The following is a 17,543-nucleotide window of genomic DNA, read 5'->3' as shown; positions in this document are numbered from 1 at the left end:
GAGGGCTGACTGTTGGGAAAAGTGCCTTGGGTAAAGCGGGACGGAGTGGGCGTCGGGGCAGGGATGAAGAGCCACCAAGGCTTGACGAGGGAAGGGAAGGACGAGACCGGAGAAGAGGGCGACTGGGAACCTGGGCGCAGGGCATGAGGGAGACGGCAGCGGATGAAGCGAGGAAGAGGAGCAGAGGCGGGACGCGACAGGGAGGCAGGCCCGTTCTGCGGGTCAGTTCCTTCAGCACCCGCGCAACCGCGCTCTTCTCCTCAGGGGGGCCCGGCAGCGACCGCTCACTTCGGACGAAGCCCCCCCCCCCCCCGTCCCGCCGAGGCTTGCAAGGGGAGCAGCCAGCGCTTTGGGCACGCCGGCCACGGTACGAGGCCTCGGGCCGCCCCCGCCGCCTCAGCAGGGCGGGAGGGAAACCAAACCGACCCCACCCGTCCCGTCCCGTCCCGCCCGCCCGGAGCGGCGGTTGGAGGGCGCCCCCTCCCCCCTCACCTTGGAGACGGAGCACGTGCTCATGTCGCCTCTCTCGCGCCCCAGGCCCCAGCGGTACCGGACGAACCGCCCCGCCGCCGCCGACCGAGCCGGCTCTCGCGCACCCCGGGGAACGCCGCTCCGGCCCCCTGCTTGTCGGTGAAACGCTCCAGCCCGACGCGCTCCCTCCGCCGCTCTTCCTCCCCCCCCTCCCCTGCACAGTGGGACAGCCCTCTGCCTCTGCGCACCTCCTCTGCGCAGAAGGGAGAGTGGATGGGCTCTCCCTCCCACCCCCGTCCTGAGAATGGTACTACCCCTCCCGCCCAGGGGGCGGGCAGAAAGGAGAAGGGGGGAGGGGGAAGGGGCGGCCGCGACCTTCCGCCTGGCGGCGCAGCCATGGCAGCCTGTTCCTTTCGGAGGAGCATCGCTTCCCAGGTACGGCGCTCCCTCCCGCAGCTTGCGTGGAGGAGGGGCGCGCCATAACCGAGACGTCCCCTTCGCTCCCTCACCCAGACACCGCCCCCCCTCCCCCGCGGGCATCTTACAGTGGGTCCGACCCGTTGCCAAGGGGCTCGGCGCGGGCTTCCCTGCCCCGCCCCTCTCTGGTGGCCGGACGGGAGCGCGCTCGAGCGTCTCCCGCGGCCCCCCACCCCGCGCGCGGGGGCGGCGGTTGGTGGCGCGCGCGGGGGCGGCCGGTGAGGGAGGGGTGCCCCTCCCCCGCCGGCCCTTGGCGGGAGGTCTGACAGGACGGCGGGCCCCGCACCGTCCCTCACACCACCGGCCCCGCACCAGGCCTACAGGTTTCTTCCCCCCCCCTTCCCTCCCCGCAGGCTTTAAGCCCGTGAGCGGTTACATCGGGAAACTCTTCATCTTGGCAAGAAGCCAGCCCTTCGCAGCTTATTAGAGAGGCCCTCGCGTGGTGTGGGACTCCTCGGGATAAGCTTAGGGGAGGTGTAGCGACTAGGTCAGTCGATAGAGGCATGCCAGGGTTTGATGGGATCCTTCCGGGGAGGGGAAAGACGCTATACGTGGTGTTTTGTCTTGCTAAAGCTCCTTTAACATTTCTAGGGTTTGTGTTGCATATTTTTTTTATTGCTTATAGTAGTTAATAAGTATTTGCTTTTTTACTTGGGTTGAAATTTGCTTTCAGACATAAATGATGCATATTCCCCCCCCGCCCCCCAAGTATGTAAACAGGGAGCAGTATTTTTCCTGGCTCTTTTTTGCTTAAGACAGTTTGTTCTTTATTTCAAATATAGCTTTCAAAAGTTTTGGATCTGCCACCAGAAAATTTAATAAAGTCCATATCTGCAGTTCCTGTCTCCAAAAAACGGTAGTATTTACCTTTTATCTTACAATGTTACGTCATTTTATTATTTTTTGTTGTGCTTATTATTGCAAGAGCTTAACAGGACTTTAGGGGAAAAGAAATGCAGGAAAAACAAACCTAAGTTAATATACCAATCCGATTATAATAAGATACCTAAATCTAATTAAATCGCTGTGTTTTTTCAAGCAAGCTCAAAACAAATATAATTGCTTAAAAAGCTGTACAAATTATAGGCAGTGCTTGAGTGGCAAATGTTTCTGCATTAATGATCTGAATGTGAAACTGCTTAGAACCAATATGAAGTTATCATGGATTTTTTTTCAGTGTCCTGCTTGAGAGTAGTAATGATGTTAACAAGTAAATTACATTTATTCATGAGCACAGTTTTTGTTTATTCTGAAATGGTGTTCTCGCCATATCTACTTTCTGATTGTATTAGAGCAATGGTAATATTTGGCCTTCTGTTGCAGCTTTCTAAACATAGTGAACTTTCAGGTATCTGTGACTGGGTTACGCTTGGCAATTAGACCTGTCATGTGCAGAGTCAGCTTGGATCTGCCAAATCCACCCGTCGTTTCAACAGGGTTTTTTTCCTGATTTTCCTGTGTTCTTTTTTTCAGGCATGTTGCTGATTTCCAGCTTTCCATTGCTTCTGTAACAGAAGACAGTTGTAGCGATTGCTTAGCACAAGACCTTCATCTTCAAGCTCAGAAGCTAGCTGAAAGGGTATGCTAATGCATTAATCATATGTTTATGCAATAACGAACTTACAGACTAGAGGTGTAACAGGCATCATAAGGTAAATAGTATTCTTTCTCCAAGCATCTGCTTGGGTCAGAGCAGTAGTGGCTGCATCCAGTGTAACTGTACACAGAATCTTCACAGGGGAATGGAGAAGCAATTTTAGTTAAGGTTCTTGTGAAATTATTGTTTTCAAATAGTTTGAGAGTAAATAATATTTGTGAAGTTAGGAGAGTATCTGAAGGTTATGCCATGGTCTGTACTGTTGCCCAACACTTGAGGAAGAAATTGAGTATGCAGTGGCTTGGAAAACCAAAGACTGCAAAATCCAGCACTAGAATGGCAATGGATAAACTTAGCCTGCGGGACTAACAGACCAGACTTTCAAATCCCTAACTACTTGAAATTGAAGTTTCTTAGAACAGCAATTTTTTCAGGTATGTTAGTCTGGGAAATGGCAGTAGCTGAGGTGTTAAGACTAACTACAGTATAAAAACGAAGCAGCATGCAAAACAATGTCTACAGAAGTGACACAAATCTTGAAGGAAGGGAAGGAAATAAAAATTTGGAGAAGTTGGCATGCATAAAGTCGAACAAAAGTGGGATCAGAAAGGTGACGCTGAGGTTTGAGGGATCATTTGAGCTGAAAAAAATCATTTACAATCTAAAAATGTGTTGCTGATGCCAATGCAGAGGAGTAAACTAGGAAATTGTGGCAAAGTTAGTTGCAAAGACGAGATCGAATAATGAAAGTGGAAACAATTCTTGATCTGCATCAGAAGGAGCAAGCTTGAGAAGGAATCAGTTGGGTTGCTATTATGATCAGGCGTTAAAAAGGACAAATAAAAAGTTGTAATACTATTGAGAAGCTAAACTATTTCTCCATGTCATTCTTCATTGCTGAGATCTTGAAGAGATCCATATCTTGGACCCATTCTTGTAACAGATGAATATTCTGACTTAGGTGAAAGAATAACTGATAGTGCACAGATGTACAACCAAAAGTTCTGAAACAACTTAAAGATGATCTAGAACCATAAAATAATTCAGGTTGGAAAGGACCTCAGGAAATCATCTGTTCCCATCTCCTCCTCAGTGCCGGTTGTTGAGGGGTTTTGGATGAGGTTGCTGAGGTCATTTGAAATCCTATCAGGTGTTGAAAGCCTCCAAGGATTTGACAGCCTCCCTGGGCAATCTGTTTCAATGACTGTAAAGTCACGGTAACAGTTCTTTTCCTTGTGTCTAGTCTGTCACTTTAAAAACAGCTGCTGTTCCCAGGGTCTAGAAAGCTGCAAATTGTCTCTCTCCTTTATTGTTTGTGGCTCATTAAATACACCTGGGACACTTAGCCCTACATCTTTATGTAGAAGAGCAACTGTAACAGTAAAGAAGAACAGACCATCAGCATAAGCCCCAAAACTGAATGGACCATGCTAGTTAGACAAAGGAAAAAAAATCCATTAATCTCTCAGGAACGGTTTTTGTTGGCTAGTGAATAAAGGAGATGCATTTAGTATAATTTGTTTAGACTGGTCATGTCATCCACAAAGAAGGTAAGCAGTGTAGAACTTAGCAAAATATGACCACATATCAAAAACTAGCAGAGACACAGAAAAATGTAGGCAGTTATCAGTTTTTGTCATGATAAACTGTTGATGGAGTGCTTCAAGGTTCAACAGCATGTTCTTAGTCACTTCTGAGGAAATAGGTCACAGTATTTGAAATACAGATATTTAGGTTAGGCAGAAGAGATGGAAATTTTTCTCATTGACTAAAATAGCCTAAATAATAAGGCAATGTGATACTAAACGAAACATAATGTGCTCTGATGTGCTGAGAATTGTCTGTCAGAAAGGTCAGAACTGTCTTGTTTCCATGGGCTTTTGATTTCATGTGGCTGGCTGGTGCTTGTTTCATCTTCGGACTGTTAGTTCTTTGCAGAGGGGCCATTGTGTTATGGGGGTTTTATGCCTCTGTACAGCATAATGGCATTCTGGTCCAAGCCTTAGGCATGGGGAGATCTGGTTACTAAAGAACCACAAGGCACTTGGAAGAGAGGTTGTTAAAGCTATGGAGAGGCCAGATGAGCACTCATATTAAAGAGAGATAAAAACCCCTGAGATGACAAATGACAGATTATGTAGAAAATGTTTAGCAGAACAAATGGTATGGAGAAAGTCTGGTGGGAATTTCTGTTTTGTCTCTGCCCCATAAGTAAAAGGGACCTTTCGTAAAATGGTAAGGTGGGAAATTCAGAGTCAATACAAGAAATATTTTTTCATGTAGCTTGTGAATAAACATTGGAATTTGTTGTTACCAGAGCTTGTGAAGTTTAAAGAACTTCAAGGTTAACCATGATTTCATCTCCTGGTTAAGTTAGTGTCTAAGCTGGAGACCTAGCATGGGGGTAGATTTCTTCTTCATGCTGATGAGCTTCAGTAAAAATGTATAGCTTGCCTCTCTCAAAGATATTAACCAAGTGATAAAGTGATTGTGTCATCTTTTATATGCTTTCCATCCATCTTTTTTTTTTTTTTTTTTTAAAGACAATTTCTTGGCTATGAAAGACAGCTAGTTTAATAAGAAACTCTCAGACCTGACAGGTTGAGATCCAAAACTCTCAGCCTGTGAAGAGACCAAAATTTGTGTAAAGAGGATGTTGACATTAGGGGTTGGGTGCCCAAATATTCTTTGTGGGTTCAGAATTTTCAAAACATGTGCCTTATGGAAGTTGTAAATGATATTTTTTTATAAATTGGCCTTTAACGTCTTTATTTTGTATCACTGGTTACTGCAGAACATTGTCATTAAAGTAAGAAACTTCAAGAAACGGCAGTCCCAAACTTCTGTCTCAGGTTTTCTTTAAGATATTGATCTTGATTTTTTTCTTTTTTTATTATTTTATTTTTTTTTATTTAAGTGCTGTCAGGTACTGTGTAAGTTATCAAATGTGTCTCAGCTTTTGTGTGTACAAAGAGATCAACTACTGCTCCCAGTCAAAATAAAACACAGACATGCAGGGGCTGAAATAAAACATATGTGTGACATTTCAGGCTGAGTTACATTCAGAGCTATTAAGCATGGATTGGAAATAATAAAATCATCCCTTTTCCAACAGGATTGATTAAATGATTGTCCTGGTTTCAGCTGGGGTAGAGTTAATTGTCTTCCTAGTAGCTGGTACAGTGCTATGTTTTGAGTTCAGTATGTGAAGAATGTTGATAACACTGATGTTTTCAGTTGTTGCCAAGTAATGTTTAGTCTAAAGTGAAGGATTTTTCAGCTTCTCCTGCTAAGCCAGTGAGAAAGCTGGAGGGGCACAAGAAGTTGGGAAGGGACACAGCCAGGGCAGCTGACCCAAACTGGCCAACGGGGTATTCCATACCATGTGATGCCACATCCAGTATATAAACTGGGGGGGAGTGGGGGCGGGTGATCGCTCCTCAGGGACTAGCTGGGTGTCCATTGGTGGGTGGTGAGCAATTACACTGCGCATTATTTGTACATTCCAATCCTTTCATTATTGCTGTTGTCATTTTATTAGTGTTATCATTATCATTATTAGTTTCTTCTCTTCTGTTCTATTAAACCGTTCTTATCTCAACGCATGAGTTTTACTTCTTTTCCCGATTTTCTCCCCCATTCCATTGGGTGGGGGGAGTGAGTGAGCGGCTGCGTGGTGGTTAGTTGCTGGCTGGGGTTAAACCACGACAATGATCCATTTGTGATTGCTTCAAACCAATAAATAGTATTTAATGTTTATAGTGGATTAAATTAATATTTAGAGTTTTCCAGTTTACCTGTTTTCATGTAGTTTTTGTTCTGTTTTGGTTTTTTAGCTGAAGTGTGATGCTGTAGTGAGAGAAATCAGCGCTGGTCCAGGAACAGTGAACTTTACGATAAACAGGGAATTATTAGCAAAGGTGAGCATTATATTTCAGGTGCATTAAGGTAAAAATAAATTCCTCAATATAAAGCCATAGAATACTTACTGCTGTCTTAGAAAGGTATTTTCTATGTAAAACTGTCTTTTATTCTCCTCGAGGATCCCTGTTGCTGATTTGTTATGTAGGCCTAGAATTTGGAATGAGGCTCACAAATGTTTATCCTTATGAGGAAACAATGTATCTACCATTCACTGATAATCATAACTCCTCTTTTTTCCTTTCTGCTTTAAAAGGCAGGTTTGGCATCTGCTTTGAGCTTCTACAGTATAAAACTCAAAAGTTTTGATCTTGCGTATAAAGACCCTTGTTTAAAATGGAAAAGCATGGTGAAAGGATACCTGAAATAAAAGTATTTGATAGCAGATATATCATTACATACTTCACTAAAAAAAAAAAAAAAAAAAAAAAAGGTAAATGTATTCTTCAAAGTCCAATGCCTGACTGAAATTGAAAGCTTCGTTTGTTAAACCAGTAACTTAATGAGAGGAAGATACTGCTCAGTCTATAAGAGTAGTGTCTCAGTTGTACTCTGGATTATTTGCAAGAGCTTCATAAAGTTAAGTGGATGGCTGGTACTGTTAGACTGGGGACTGAATGAAAGCTTTGCTAAGCCAGTTCAACTAACTTGTGGAGCGTGCTACATTGTGGTGTTGTTCATGGCCTTAATCTATAGGCTTAGCAATTCTTGTGGAAAATGATATTGTGGTCTTAGAAAATAAACTACATGTGAATTAGGGGCAAGAAATCAGGTCTTACCTAATACTGGTGAAGCCCTCTTCCCATCAGGACTTCCACTGAGTCACTTAGGCTTGTAATCCTCTTTTGCTGAATGGTTAGACCCTTTCTTCTTGTGAATTGCTAATGCTTAGGCATGCCTATCAATCAGTTGTTTTATCCCTTTCATTTTTCATTAGCTATTTATAATCAATTTATGTTGATAAGAACATAGCAGCTGACTATTCACTGAAAGAGTAGTTTCAGTGGTAAGTTTTATTTATGGGCAGGATTTCACAAGATGCTTTATTTGTAGGGATTCTAGTGGGTTTAATGATTCAAGCAAAACTATGTGTCTGGCCTAGTAGAGTTTTGCTGGAAAAAATGTGGAATTAGGACATGTAATTTTGCATTATGTCACTGAGGAGAGTGGAGGAGAGAAAACCTAGCTGTAACTTTCACGATAAGGAGACTAGGTCTATGGGTAAATTTGACAATTTGTGTGTATGTCTAGCTTCCCTTCTTAGGTGCCATAATAAGAACAGAATTAATGTTTTTTTTACAGGTGCTGTTCCTTTTTTTTTTTTTTTAAATTTATTGAATATCTATTGCAGAAGAATTTTAAAGTGATTTTTGGAGGGGAAAAAAAGAAAAGTTTCCATTGAATTAAGCGAGATGTCCACTTTCATTCACATTGTTAAAGGCCTCTTATCTTCAGGAAGTTTGTTCAATACATACAGCTTCATATATTAGGTTTTGTAGTGTATTGGCATCTGAGTGGCAAATGGAAATATGTAGGGTATGTACAGGGACTTACCTTGCCGTATGAATGCATTACTGATAATAGAGTCAGCATAGGATTCCTCTTCCCACAAACTGTGTTCAAGCTGTTGAGTAAATATTTTAAAGCGTTTTACACAGTCTCCATACTTTCAAACTAGACACACTTTTGTAGGGACCATTCACAGTGTCCTTACAGAGTTGCAGGTGGGGGAAGAGAAGAAGAGAAGGGGTGTTTGGACACATGGGATTGAATAGTTGGGTTTCTTTGGCACTAAAGGAGTACAAAGCAGGCTGACTTTTGGTGCCTAGAAAAACCTAGCAGTTTTAGTAGAACATGAATGTATTAGTTGTTCCTCTTTCTGTTACAGACTTAAGTTGAAGTGACTCGGTAGTTCTGAGGAGGCTTAAATTCTTGCAGAAATCTCCTGTTTTTCTGCTTCCCCATTGTATATACATGCTGTCTTCCAACAGCAAAGGAAAAGAACATTAGGCAGATAGTATTCCTAAAAAGGATTAATGAAGAAATACAGTGGACAGTGATGTAAAGTAACTGGAAGAAGGTAGAAACATTAATCTGCCTCATGTTCTAGGGTTAACAATGGAAGCAGTTTAAATTTATACAACCAAAATTAGAAATAGCTAAGCTTCTTTTGTCTCTGTCACTTAAAACCACTGGCTGATGTTTAAATATGCTGTTAGAGTTATGAGTGACCAAACCTTCCATGAGCTGTTGTTGCAGTCTACCTGCAGTGAACTGATGGAGAGGATTCTGTAGTAGTAGTTTTGTCTCTTAAATTGGCTTTAGTTATAATCATGAAGACTAGAACTCCTGTACTTTTGTGTGAGATTTCCTGAAGCGAACAAAATGGGTTCATGTGCTATTCAGGTAACCTGCATATATGTGGTAATGCTCATGCAGTTGGAGCTCATTGGATTTTTTGTAGGCTCTCAGTCACAAGCAGTGTGTGGGAGGTCTGCTGTGTCCCAAAGGGTTGGACCTACGTGATCTGGCTGTGCCGTGCATAGTGGGTGTCCCCTGTGTATTATACCTTCGCAAAACTCTTGGATATAGGACAGGACTCCTAGGAATTTCAGAGAAATGGCCAAGCACCTCAAAGTGTGCCTAGATAAGATGTATTCATGGGAAGAGGATGCTTTTGAGGAAGCTCAGAGGTATGCTGTGTAGCTTTTTTTTATTAATTATAAATAATAAAAAACCTGCTGAGAACATGTAACTGCACAATGAGGTAAATTCTCTAGTGAAGTCTACTGCTCATAAGCTCTCCCACTTTTTCATCCCAATCTATGGGCTAGTTCTACAAGGTACTTTTTATTTTAAAATGTTACCTGAATTAGGATGGATGAGGGTCCTGGTTAGCATAAGGTAACACCCCTATTTACTTGAGAACTCCCTCATTTTACATGAGGTCACTGTTCTACCCATGTGCTTAGACTGAGTTTCCTTTCCTGTCTACCAGTTACCCCCAGCTTACTCTCTTGCTCTTTCATTCTATGTAACTAAACAATGATTTTAGTGAAAAACTAGGCTTTCCACTTCCTTTTAAGTTGTCAGCCTTGATTTTCACAAAAAAATCTGCCTATAATTTCTCTAACTTTTTAAATTGATCAGATACAGCTTTCAAAAGTTAATGGCATTTTTGTCTGTATGCGAAATCTTGTTTGCTTGGCAGACCAGATGTCTAATTGCTAATGTGAATAAAGGCTATGGGATCAGTCTCTGATTGGTAAACAGTTTTGCTGATCATGCTTTCTGGTTTTGAAACATATTTTCCTTTTTTTTAAATTTTATTTTTTGTCTTCCTTGTGGTTTAGACTGTGTTGCAGCAGGTGTTGAAAGATGGCTCACAATATGGAGTCAAAAGTGAACTTTTCTCTACAGTGCCTAGACAAAAGGCAGTGGTTGAGTTCAGGTAAGCACATGTGATGAGTCCTTTGAGAAAATAGCCTTGTCTGCTGATTGATATTTTGCTGATTGATATTCATTGCTGCAATCTATGATGCCTGTGAAGTTAAACCATATTTATGGTATTATATTCAGCTGTATTTGATACTCCGATATATTTGCCAAGTAGAATATAAGTTCTATTTAAGGAATTGAGGCTTTTTTCCAGAATATATTCTTGGTATTTAAAGAGTTCATGCCTCATCCTGCCCTCCACTAAGAATATTCTCATTTAGTGCATAATAGCATTCAGTTTTTAAGTAGGCTTATTTTATTTTGTTATCAAGAAAGATGATCTGAATTTTCAGCCACTAACCCATTTCTTTTTTCACCTTAATACCTTCCTCCCTGACTTGCTAAAGCAGCCAGGCATTTGTCTTGCTAAATCTTCTCAATTGCTGGCCCTAAAATTTCTGTCCAGTGCAATTTTTGGTTATGGTCACGTGCTCATGGAATGAAAAGTGGCTGACTGAGATCTCTTCATGTATAAATATTTTTGTTCACTTATACTCCCTCTGCAGGCTTCCATAGTCATGGAAAGTAAGCATTTGGCTTTAATTTGGAGGATAAATTTTCATAGCTGAACTTCCATTTCATTATCAGAGGCAAAAAATTGTGGGTACATGGGGTTTTGGGGGGGGCATGGTTGGTAGAATAAGATGTGATTTTAGTTACTGATTCTTGTACGCAAGGTCCCCTGTCCTGGTATCAGATTTATCTCTATTAAAGGTATGAGGAGAATGATCCATATGTCCAAAACATGTAAAAAGTGAGAAGGTAGTTTAAGACCTTTGTCACTCGTGTAGTTGGGTTTCGGGGGATTCTTTGTTGTGGCGTTGTTTGTGGCTTCTTTTTCCCTGTAACACTGGCTGTTAACTGATACTGGAAGAAAAGCTGGCTGGATAGAAAAATTTGCTGACTAGAACAGAAGCTAATCAGGGAATTTTAAGGAAAAATTGAAAGTGGTGGTTTTATTTCAGTTCTGCTATATGCATGAGTTGAATTCTTTTGACTTGGTGATCTGGCAGTTTTGTACATTGAACAAACATTATTTGTGAAATTTTGTTACAGCTCCCCTAATATTGCCAAAAAGTTTCACGTTGGACATTTGCGTTCCACAATAGTAGGTAAGTATGCATTTAACTGCTTCCTAAAAGGGCTTCTTTGTCTTCCTGTTTCACTTGACAGGGGAACACTGCTAACCTTTCACTCTTCTAGTGGAGTGGCCGTGTCAGGCTCGACTTGCTAATTAAAAACCTTTTGCTCATTATGCAGTGAAGAAAAGAGCATGGTGTGTTGCTGGCAGATTTATTAAGTCGCACGTAATATAGTTTTATGACTGTGAACATTAAATGAAGTAGTTTCAAATTGTTCTACAGAGACACCCAGGGCAGTTTTCATTGAGGTGTTATGAAAGTCCTTTGAATTTTAAATTTCCAATTTGCACTGGACTGCACAGCAGTCAGATAATTATGTCTTGGTGGCTGTCTTGCAAAAAGCTTGCTTTTATATGTTAATTACTTTATGCCAGTATTACTAACATAGTTGCTGTAATTTGTAATGGAATAATTAATAAGTTTATTGTGCAGTACTCTAATGGCATATGGAAAACATTATTTCTCCCTCCTTTCCCTCTTTCACAATAAAAACTAGTAGGTTATTACCAGAAGATCCTACAGCATCTGTGCAGCTAATAATGTATTAGGTTTTAATTATATTTAATGTGTCATCTATAATTATTAATTACATAAAGTTAAAAATTCTGCCTCTTCATGGACTGATAGTTGAATGAAATTATGTATTTTGGGGTCTTTGTGTTCCATTTCTGGACCCTTTGCTATAGAAAAAAAACACTTTCAAAAATAGTTCTGTAGATCAATGTTTTCCAATAGCAAGAGAATGACTCGACTGCGGAGAATGGAATTGAAAGTAATTGCAAGCTATAATATGGTGTTGTAGTAACAGAAGAAGAGGGAGCTTTCTGCATCCTTTTACATCAGTTTTGTAATCAAAAGGTACCCTTGAAGCACAGGAAAGTAGAGAAAGGGATGCGGGTATTTCTTCTTTGTAATTCTCTGGTTGTAGCTAAGCTCAGGAGAAAGATGAAGGGTTCTTTTTGTAATAACAGTTAGAACCAAGACATGCTTATATGATATGGTAAATTTGGAGCATATCAGACACAGTGTGTTAAGTACAGAGCTCAGTACTGCTCCAGCAGTATATAGAGATTCAGGACTTGATGTTCTCAATTTAACATCACAGTAACAGCTGTGAATTTTGAGTACTTGCATAACCTCCTGATGTGAGGTTGCCTGACTGTGACAGGAATTATGTATACTGCCACATATTTGTGAGAATACAAGAAGACTTTAAAAAGTGTTTTTCATGTTCCAGTACTTTACAGTATGTGCATGCACGTACATGTGTGTGTTTTTATCACTGTTGTATGAGACACTTTAGGGCACCTGTCAAATGCATGGCCTTTCTTTTCCTGCTCAGAATACTACTGCTTTTAGTTGTGAAGTATTTTAGCAAATTCTATGGAGTAGTTAATCCGATTGCTTTTCCTCTTCATTATGAATACAGATCATACAAAAACAGAAAACTGTTTCGTTGGGATGAGAGACTACCTACAACTGAATAATAATACCAATTTTGTTTCCTTTCCAGGGAATTTTATAGCAAATCTCAAAGTTGCACTGGGACATGAAGTAATAAGAATAAATTACCTTGGTGACTGGGGCATGCAGTTTGGTATGTTTTAATATTTGTTTCTCTTGTTCCCTTTTCTACTGTATAATATGGTCTAGGTTTCCAGCTTCAGTTTTTGCAGGCCCATTGGATTCACTCTGGGCTCATAAAGAGTAATATTGTGTTTCCATGCATGTAATGTGTAGTTAATCTCCTTAAAATATGAACAAAACAATCCAGAATGATTCATCAGCAGTTTGACATATACTGCTGTAAAAGAAACAACAGTCCCTGTGTCCCTCAGTAGCTCCTCTCTCAGATTACGTATGTGTAATCTGGGGTTTATTTTTAAAGGGCAGTATCAATATTTTCTGAGTGTGCTGGTTACACATTTGGAGCTCTCATAGCTCAACAAACTTCTGTTGCTGCCTCCAGACAAAATGCATACATATTTCCACAGCTGTTGCACTTCTACTGTGATACTGTCTTCCTTATTCCGATTTTGCACGTATAACAGTTGTGGGAGAGTAAGCTTGCTAACTTACCTATGCCACACCTGTACACGCAACAATAGAATAATTGTAGCAAAATGTATATTTTATATTTGGTTGTCTTTGTGTGTGTTTGTACGGTTTCTTTATCTGTGTGTTTGTTCCCTCTGGAAGCTAGTTCATTATTCATAGAGCATAAATAACTTCCACAGCAACTGTGTTTTGGCAGGGTGAGGCCCAGAGAGTTTGTATCTTCAAAGATATCCCAATGCTTCCCCAAAAATACTCAGTTTCCCTTTAAAATGTAGCAAAAGAAAGTTGTATAGGTGGAGAATGTGCAAGTGAATAGGCCCTAGAAGACTTACCAATCTTGCATGCATGTGTGTTTGCATGCACACACATACACACTCCTACCTCTTCTGAAATGTCCATCAGATAAGTCAGGACTGAAAAATCCTCTCGTGTGCAGCCTAGCATGGCTTGGTATTTATTCCTTGACCAGAGATCATTTATGTCCAATTGCTGGATCTGTAAATATCCCTCTTATATGGCAGTTGACCCAACCCATCCATAGGATTCACAACTTTGTTGATTTCTGTTGTTAATCTTGCATTTGAAATTGATCCATATTCTCCTCTCCTTTTTTAATTTCCCCCCAAAAGCTGTTTTTCACATATTTTTAGGCATTTAAAAAAAATGCAATCATGCCCACTTCCTTGTTTTTGAAAGCTGGTACACCTGTGAAAACTATAAAACTCCTCCACATCTTTTGCAGTAGGTTCTGAAAACAGTGTCTGTATATTTATTTTTAAATGGCAAACACAAAATGCAATGTCTATTAAGCAGTCACTTTTGCTCATTCCAGCCCTTATGCTGCCCCCTTCAGTGGTACTGGTACTGCTATTTATGGGAATATCAATGAATCAACTTTACGAACAGAGCTGGATTAAAAACTTAGCATAAATACCCTACTTCTACTCCATTTATGTGTTCAGATACAGCAGTGTAGATAACTAAAATATATTCAGTTCTACCCCTTCTCCTTATAGAGTAAATTCCTGGGGCTTAGGCAGTTGAATAAAATATTCTTATGACTGTGAGAGCAGTAATAGAATATTTTTTTCCTTTCTTAAATTATTTCCTTTGCAGCTTATCTTTCCTGACCCTGTTTCTGATGAAACAGTTTATAGCAGAGCTTTGCTTCATTTAGGATTTGTTTCATAGGAATTGAAGATCGATTGAGTTCACCTAAAATTCAGTAAATTTCATCATTGCATATTTAATTCATTTTTGCCCCTTAGACATAATTTTGCTGCTATGCTATTGTATAATGAATGTGGCAATGACAATTAAGCAATGAAATGCAATGTGGTTAAAGGGCTTCTCAGCTGACCTCATTCACTCTGTCTTTGAAGATACTAAATTGTACTCCTAAGTCTGAATATCAGGAATTTTGTGTGTTTTAATACAAAGTTTCCTGAAAGTACGAGGATCACCATGCCTGTTACTTACATGTGTACCTGTTGTCCAACACACAACTGTTAGAATCATGCTTTTGACCTAGCAATTCTAACTGTTTCTTTCAAAATGGGTGCTCCCCTCTTTATTTGGGCTGGCTCAGCTCAAGTATATGACAGGTTTTATAACAAATAATACAATCATGCTTCATAAAATTATAGCATAGGAATATTACTATAATGGTCCTTTTCCAGAAGCAGTGCTATAATTAACAATCTGTCAGCATTTCTGTTATAACTGCTATTGTCAGAGGCTTTAAAATGTAATAATTGAAAACATACTTTGCTGAAACATGGCAGAGAAGTCCTCAACCTCTAGGCAGTTTTGGGGCAGGTTTCTTAAGGTAACAAAGCTTATGCAGTCACACTGTCCATCTGTCTTCCTGTCACTCTGCTCCTAATAAATTTTGAACCCATTGGCCAACTTCAGCCAGATCTGACAAAGAAAAATGCCTCCAAGAGAACAAATTTCTTTTGGTATTGTGACAGTTGGCAGCTGAGTAGGGATAGAAGTACAATGTAGTGCCCTCTGGGAGAGAAAGTTAACTTCTGTGTTTAGCCTGCCAGCTAACCAGTCAGCACATCTAAGTTGGAATCAGTCCCAACACATGCTCCATCTTGCCAATAATTGGTGAGTGTAACAAGGGCTGGGGATGGTTTGAGGAAGACAGAAACACGTGAAGGGATATGTTCAGGTTGAATAAAAACTGGCAGTCTTGCTGGGGGTGCCAGCATTGAAAAGTGGAATGTGTAGGTACACTAATATCTAAGAGAGATCATTAGGAAATCAAGCTCCGATTGCTCATAGAACAAGCTTCCTTAAAGCATCTCACTTTCAATAGACTTAGACTCATTTTACTTCCTAAACTCTAACTTGTTTTTCTTACCAAAATCTGCCATGGCTTCTACTGCAGTCAGTGTTTCCAAGAGGGAAGTTATTGAGACAGTGTTATTTGTTTAGTTGCAGAGGGCTTTTCAAAGGGATACCTGCATACCTATTCTTCAGATGCTGTCTTCACATCAGTCCTGGTCCTCGTCAGCTCAGAAGAATGAGATGGCCTTAAAAGCAGTCTCAGAAAATCTAAGAGGCTGCAGGGTTAATACCGCTAGATTACTGAATGAGTTAATGGGCTCTTTTGATTTAGACAAAAAGATTGGGATTTGGATCTTGCCCTTTCAGATGGCCTTTGGAAAGTGCTGAAGCCAAACTGAATACGTGAAAAAAGCTGCACATTCTCAGCATGCAACAAAAAATTCCCTTGAAAATATTACATGAGTGCTATGTGGAATACCGTATTGTGTCCCAGTTTCTATTGTCCTTGAAATAATAATACTGTTAAAGGAAGAAGCAAAACAAGGAGTTTTGAGCATGTTCTTTTACTGGACAGTTTCCACTGTGTGTGGCTTCTCATTTACAGCTGGTTGCTGTGTAAAAGGTAACTTTCTCTACAAGTCCAGAAACACGAATTCCGTTTATGAGGAATTGAAAAACCAACATACTATTTACTAGTTTCTAGCTGTTATAGTTTTGGTAATTTTCATGCAGTGGAATAATAGGTTATACTTTTGATTTGTTTTTGTAGCATACACCATTATATTGTTTAAAAATGTAAGGCATTTCTTTTGTTACATACAATGTTAAGACTAGACTCGCTTATGAAAACAACTTAATCAACAAAACAATATACTCTGGGCTGTTGTCTAACTCTGTATTTAATTGTTATTCAAGGCTTGTTAGGTGTTGGTTTCCAACATTTTGGCAACAAAGAAAAGCTAAAATCCAGTCCTTTACAACACCTTTTTGAGGTAAGTTCATAGAAGACCAACTGTAGACTTCAGAGGACAGTCCATTTAACTTAGCTGTCAGTTTTGTACAGAATGGTATGTCTGCAGGGTCATGATGAGACTCATTTTGGATTTAAATGACCTTGCCTGAAGGACCAGTGCTAGCCTGGGCCACGGCAGTGGAGACAGTTCTCACGAAGCAATGGCAGCAGAAACAGGTTTCATTAGGCTGAAAAATACACCCCGTAAGGGAGGTAATCATACGGATACTTAGGTTGCATTGATTGCTGCTACCACCACAGCCAATAGCAACTATCTTAACTGGGCATAGGTGACCACTGAGCTCACTGCGGTAACTGCAGTGGAAATGGTGTCTTGCATCTAATGCTGTAGCACATTGGTTATCAAAGTTGTGAAAAGGAAGTGGAATGTATGGTGTAAAAATGCTTTTGTTGCTAGTATTTTTAGAATAAGTGATATTTAATTTACATTGCTCAATACACAGATCACTGTGGTTGGTGAAAAGGATCTTTAAAGTGTTTTGTATCTAATGTGGAGGCTTAGCATATATAGGTAAGGAGGAGTGACTGTCACTTTCCAGAATACTGTTCTGACTCTGCAGAATGCTCTTCTTTCTTCCAAGAGTGGGAAAGAGCCAGGAGCATTAGAAGGTGCAGTTTCTGCTGGCAGGCATTCAGGAAATGCCTTTCAACAGTAGGAGAGGCTGTTTTGTTGCAGTAGGTTACCCTCTCGGGTGCCCACCAGCATGGTGGAAGTGCTATAGATTGCATTTCTGTGTGTCAGGGACAAAATTGACTCAGTGGACTGTCCAGGCTAGCCATAACAATTGAGATAGTTTAACAAGTCTTGTGTTTCTAGGACTGATATGGTTTTGATTGTTGGTTTGCTCCATTCAAATATGCCTAATATCATCTGAGTTATTATTTATTTCTTCCTCTTTAGCAATTCCTCTGTCACTTCTTGTTTCATACGGTGCAATGAGCAAAAAAGGTGTCTATCTTTTGATACTTGTAAATGATCTTTGGTTGACAACCGTGCTGTACATAATAAGAGAACGTGAGTTACGTACTTGCCTGTGCAAATCCAACA

General features: G+C 40.4%; 2 protein-coding genes across 9 annotated transcripts in view; one reads left to right on the top strand and one right to left on the bottom strand.

Annotated features, from left to right (window-relative positions):
- Positions 1-660, bottom strand: part of ORC3 (origin recognition complex subunit 3) — a 37,091-nt gene extending 36,431 nt beyond the window's left edge. For all 5 annotated transcript variants that reach the window (XR_012653046.1, XM_075046585.1, XM_075046586.1 and 2 more), the window contains exon 1: positions 493-660. Coding sequence is in view for 4 of the 5 variants with exons in the window: in XM_075046585.1 (XP_074902686.1) it covers positions 493-516 (24 nt within the window). In the remaining variant the exon portion in view is untranslated. The remainder of the gene's footprint in view (positions 1-492) is intronic.
- Positions 661-804: 144 nt separating this feature from the next.
- Positions 805-17,543, top strand: part of RARS2 (arginyl-tRNA synthetase 2, mitochondrial) — a 40,803-nt gene continuing 24,064 nt past the window's right edge. For 2 of the 4 annotated variants that reach the window (XM_075046581.1, XM_075046580.1), the window contains exons 1-8: positions 809-906; positions 1,731-1,804; positions 2,422-2,527; positions 6,382-6,465; positions 9,820-9,917; positions 11,021-11,076; positions 12,620-12,703; positions 16,378-16,454. In XM_075046581.1, the coding sequence (XP_074902682.1) occupies positions 868-906; positions 1,731-1,804; positions 2,422-2,527; positions 6,382-6,465; positions 9,820-9,917; positions 11,021-11,076; positions 12,620-12,703; positions 16,378-16,454 (618 nt within the window). In that variant the 5' untranslated portion in view covers positions 809-867. Of the gene's footprint in view, positions 907-1,353; positions 1,436-1,730; positions 1,805-2,421; positions 2,528-6,381; positions 6,466-9,819; positions 9,918-11,020; positions 11,077-12,619; positions 12,704-16,377; positions 16,455-17,543 lie in introns of those variants that run through there. The other 2 variants (XM_075046582.1, XM_075046583.1) reach the window with 2 other exon arrangements.

Source organism: Buteo buteo, chromosome 15 (assembly GCF_964188355.1).
Source record: "Buteo buteo chromosome 15, bButBut1.hap1.1, whole genome shotgun sequence".
Taxonomy (NCBI): domain Eukaryota; kingdom Metazoa; phylum Chordata; class Aves; order Accipitriformes; family Accipitridae; genus Buteo; species Buteo buteo.
Note: the sequence above shows the minus strand (reverse complement) of the source record. Positions and strands in the feature narration are given on the sequence as shown.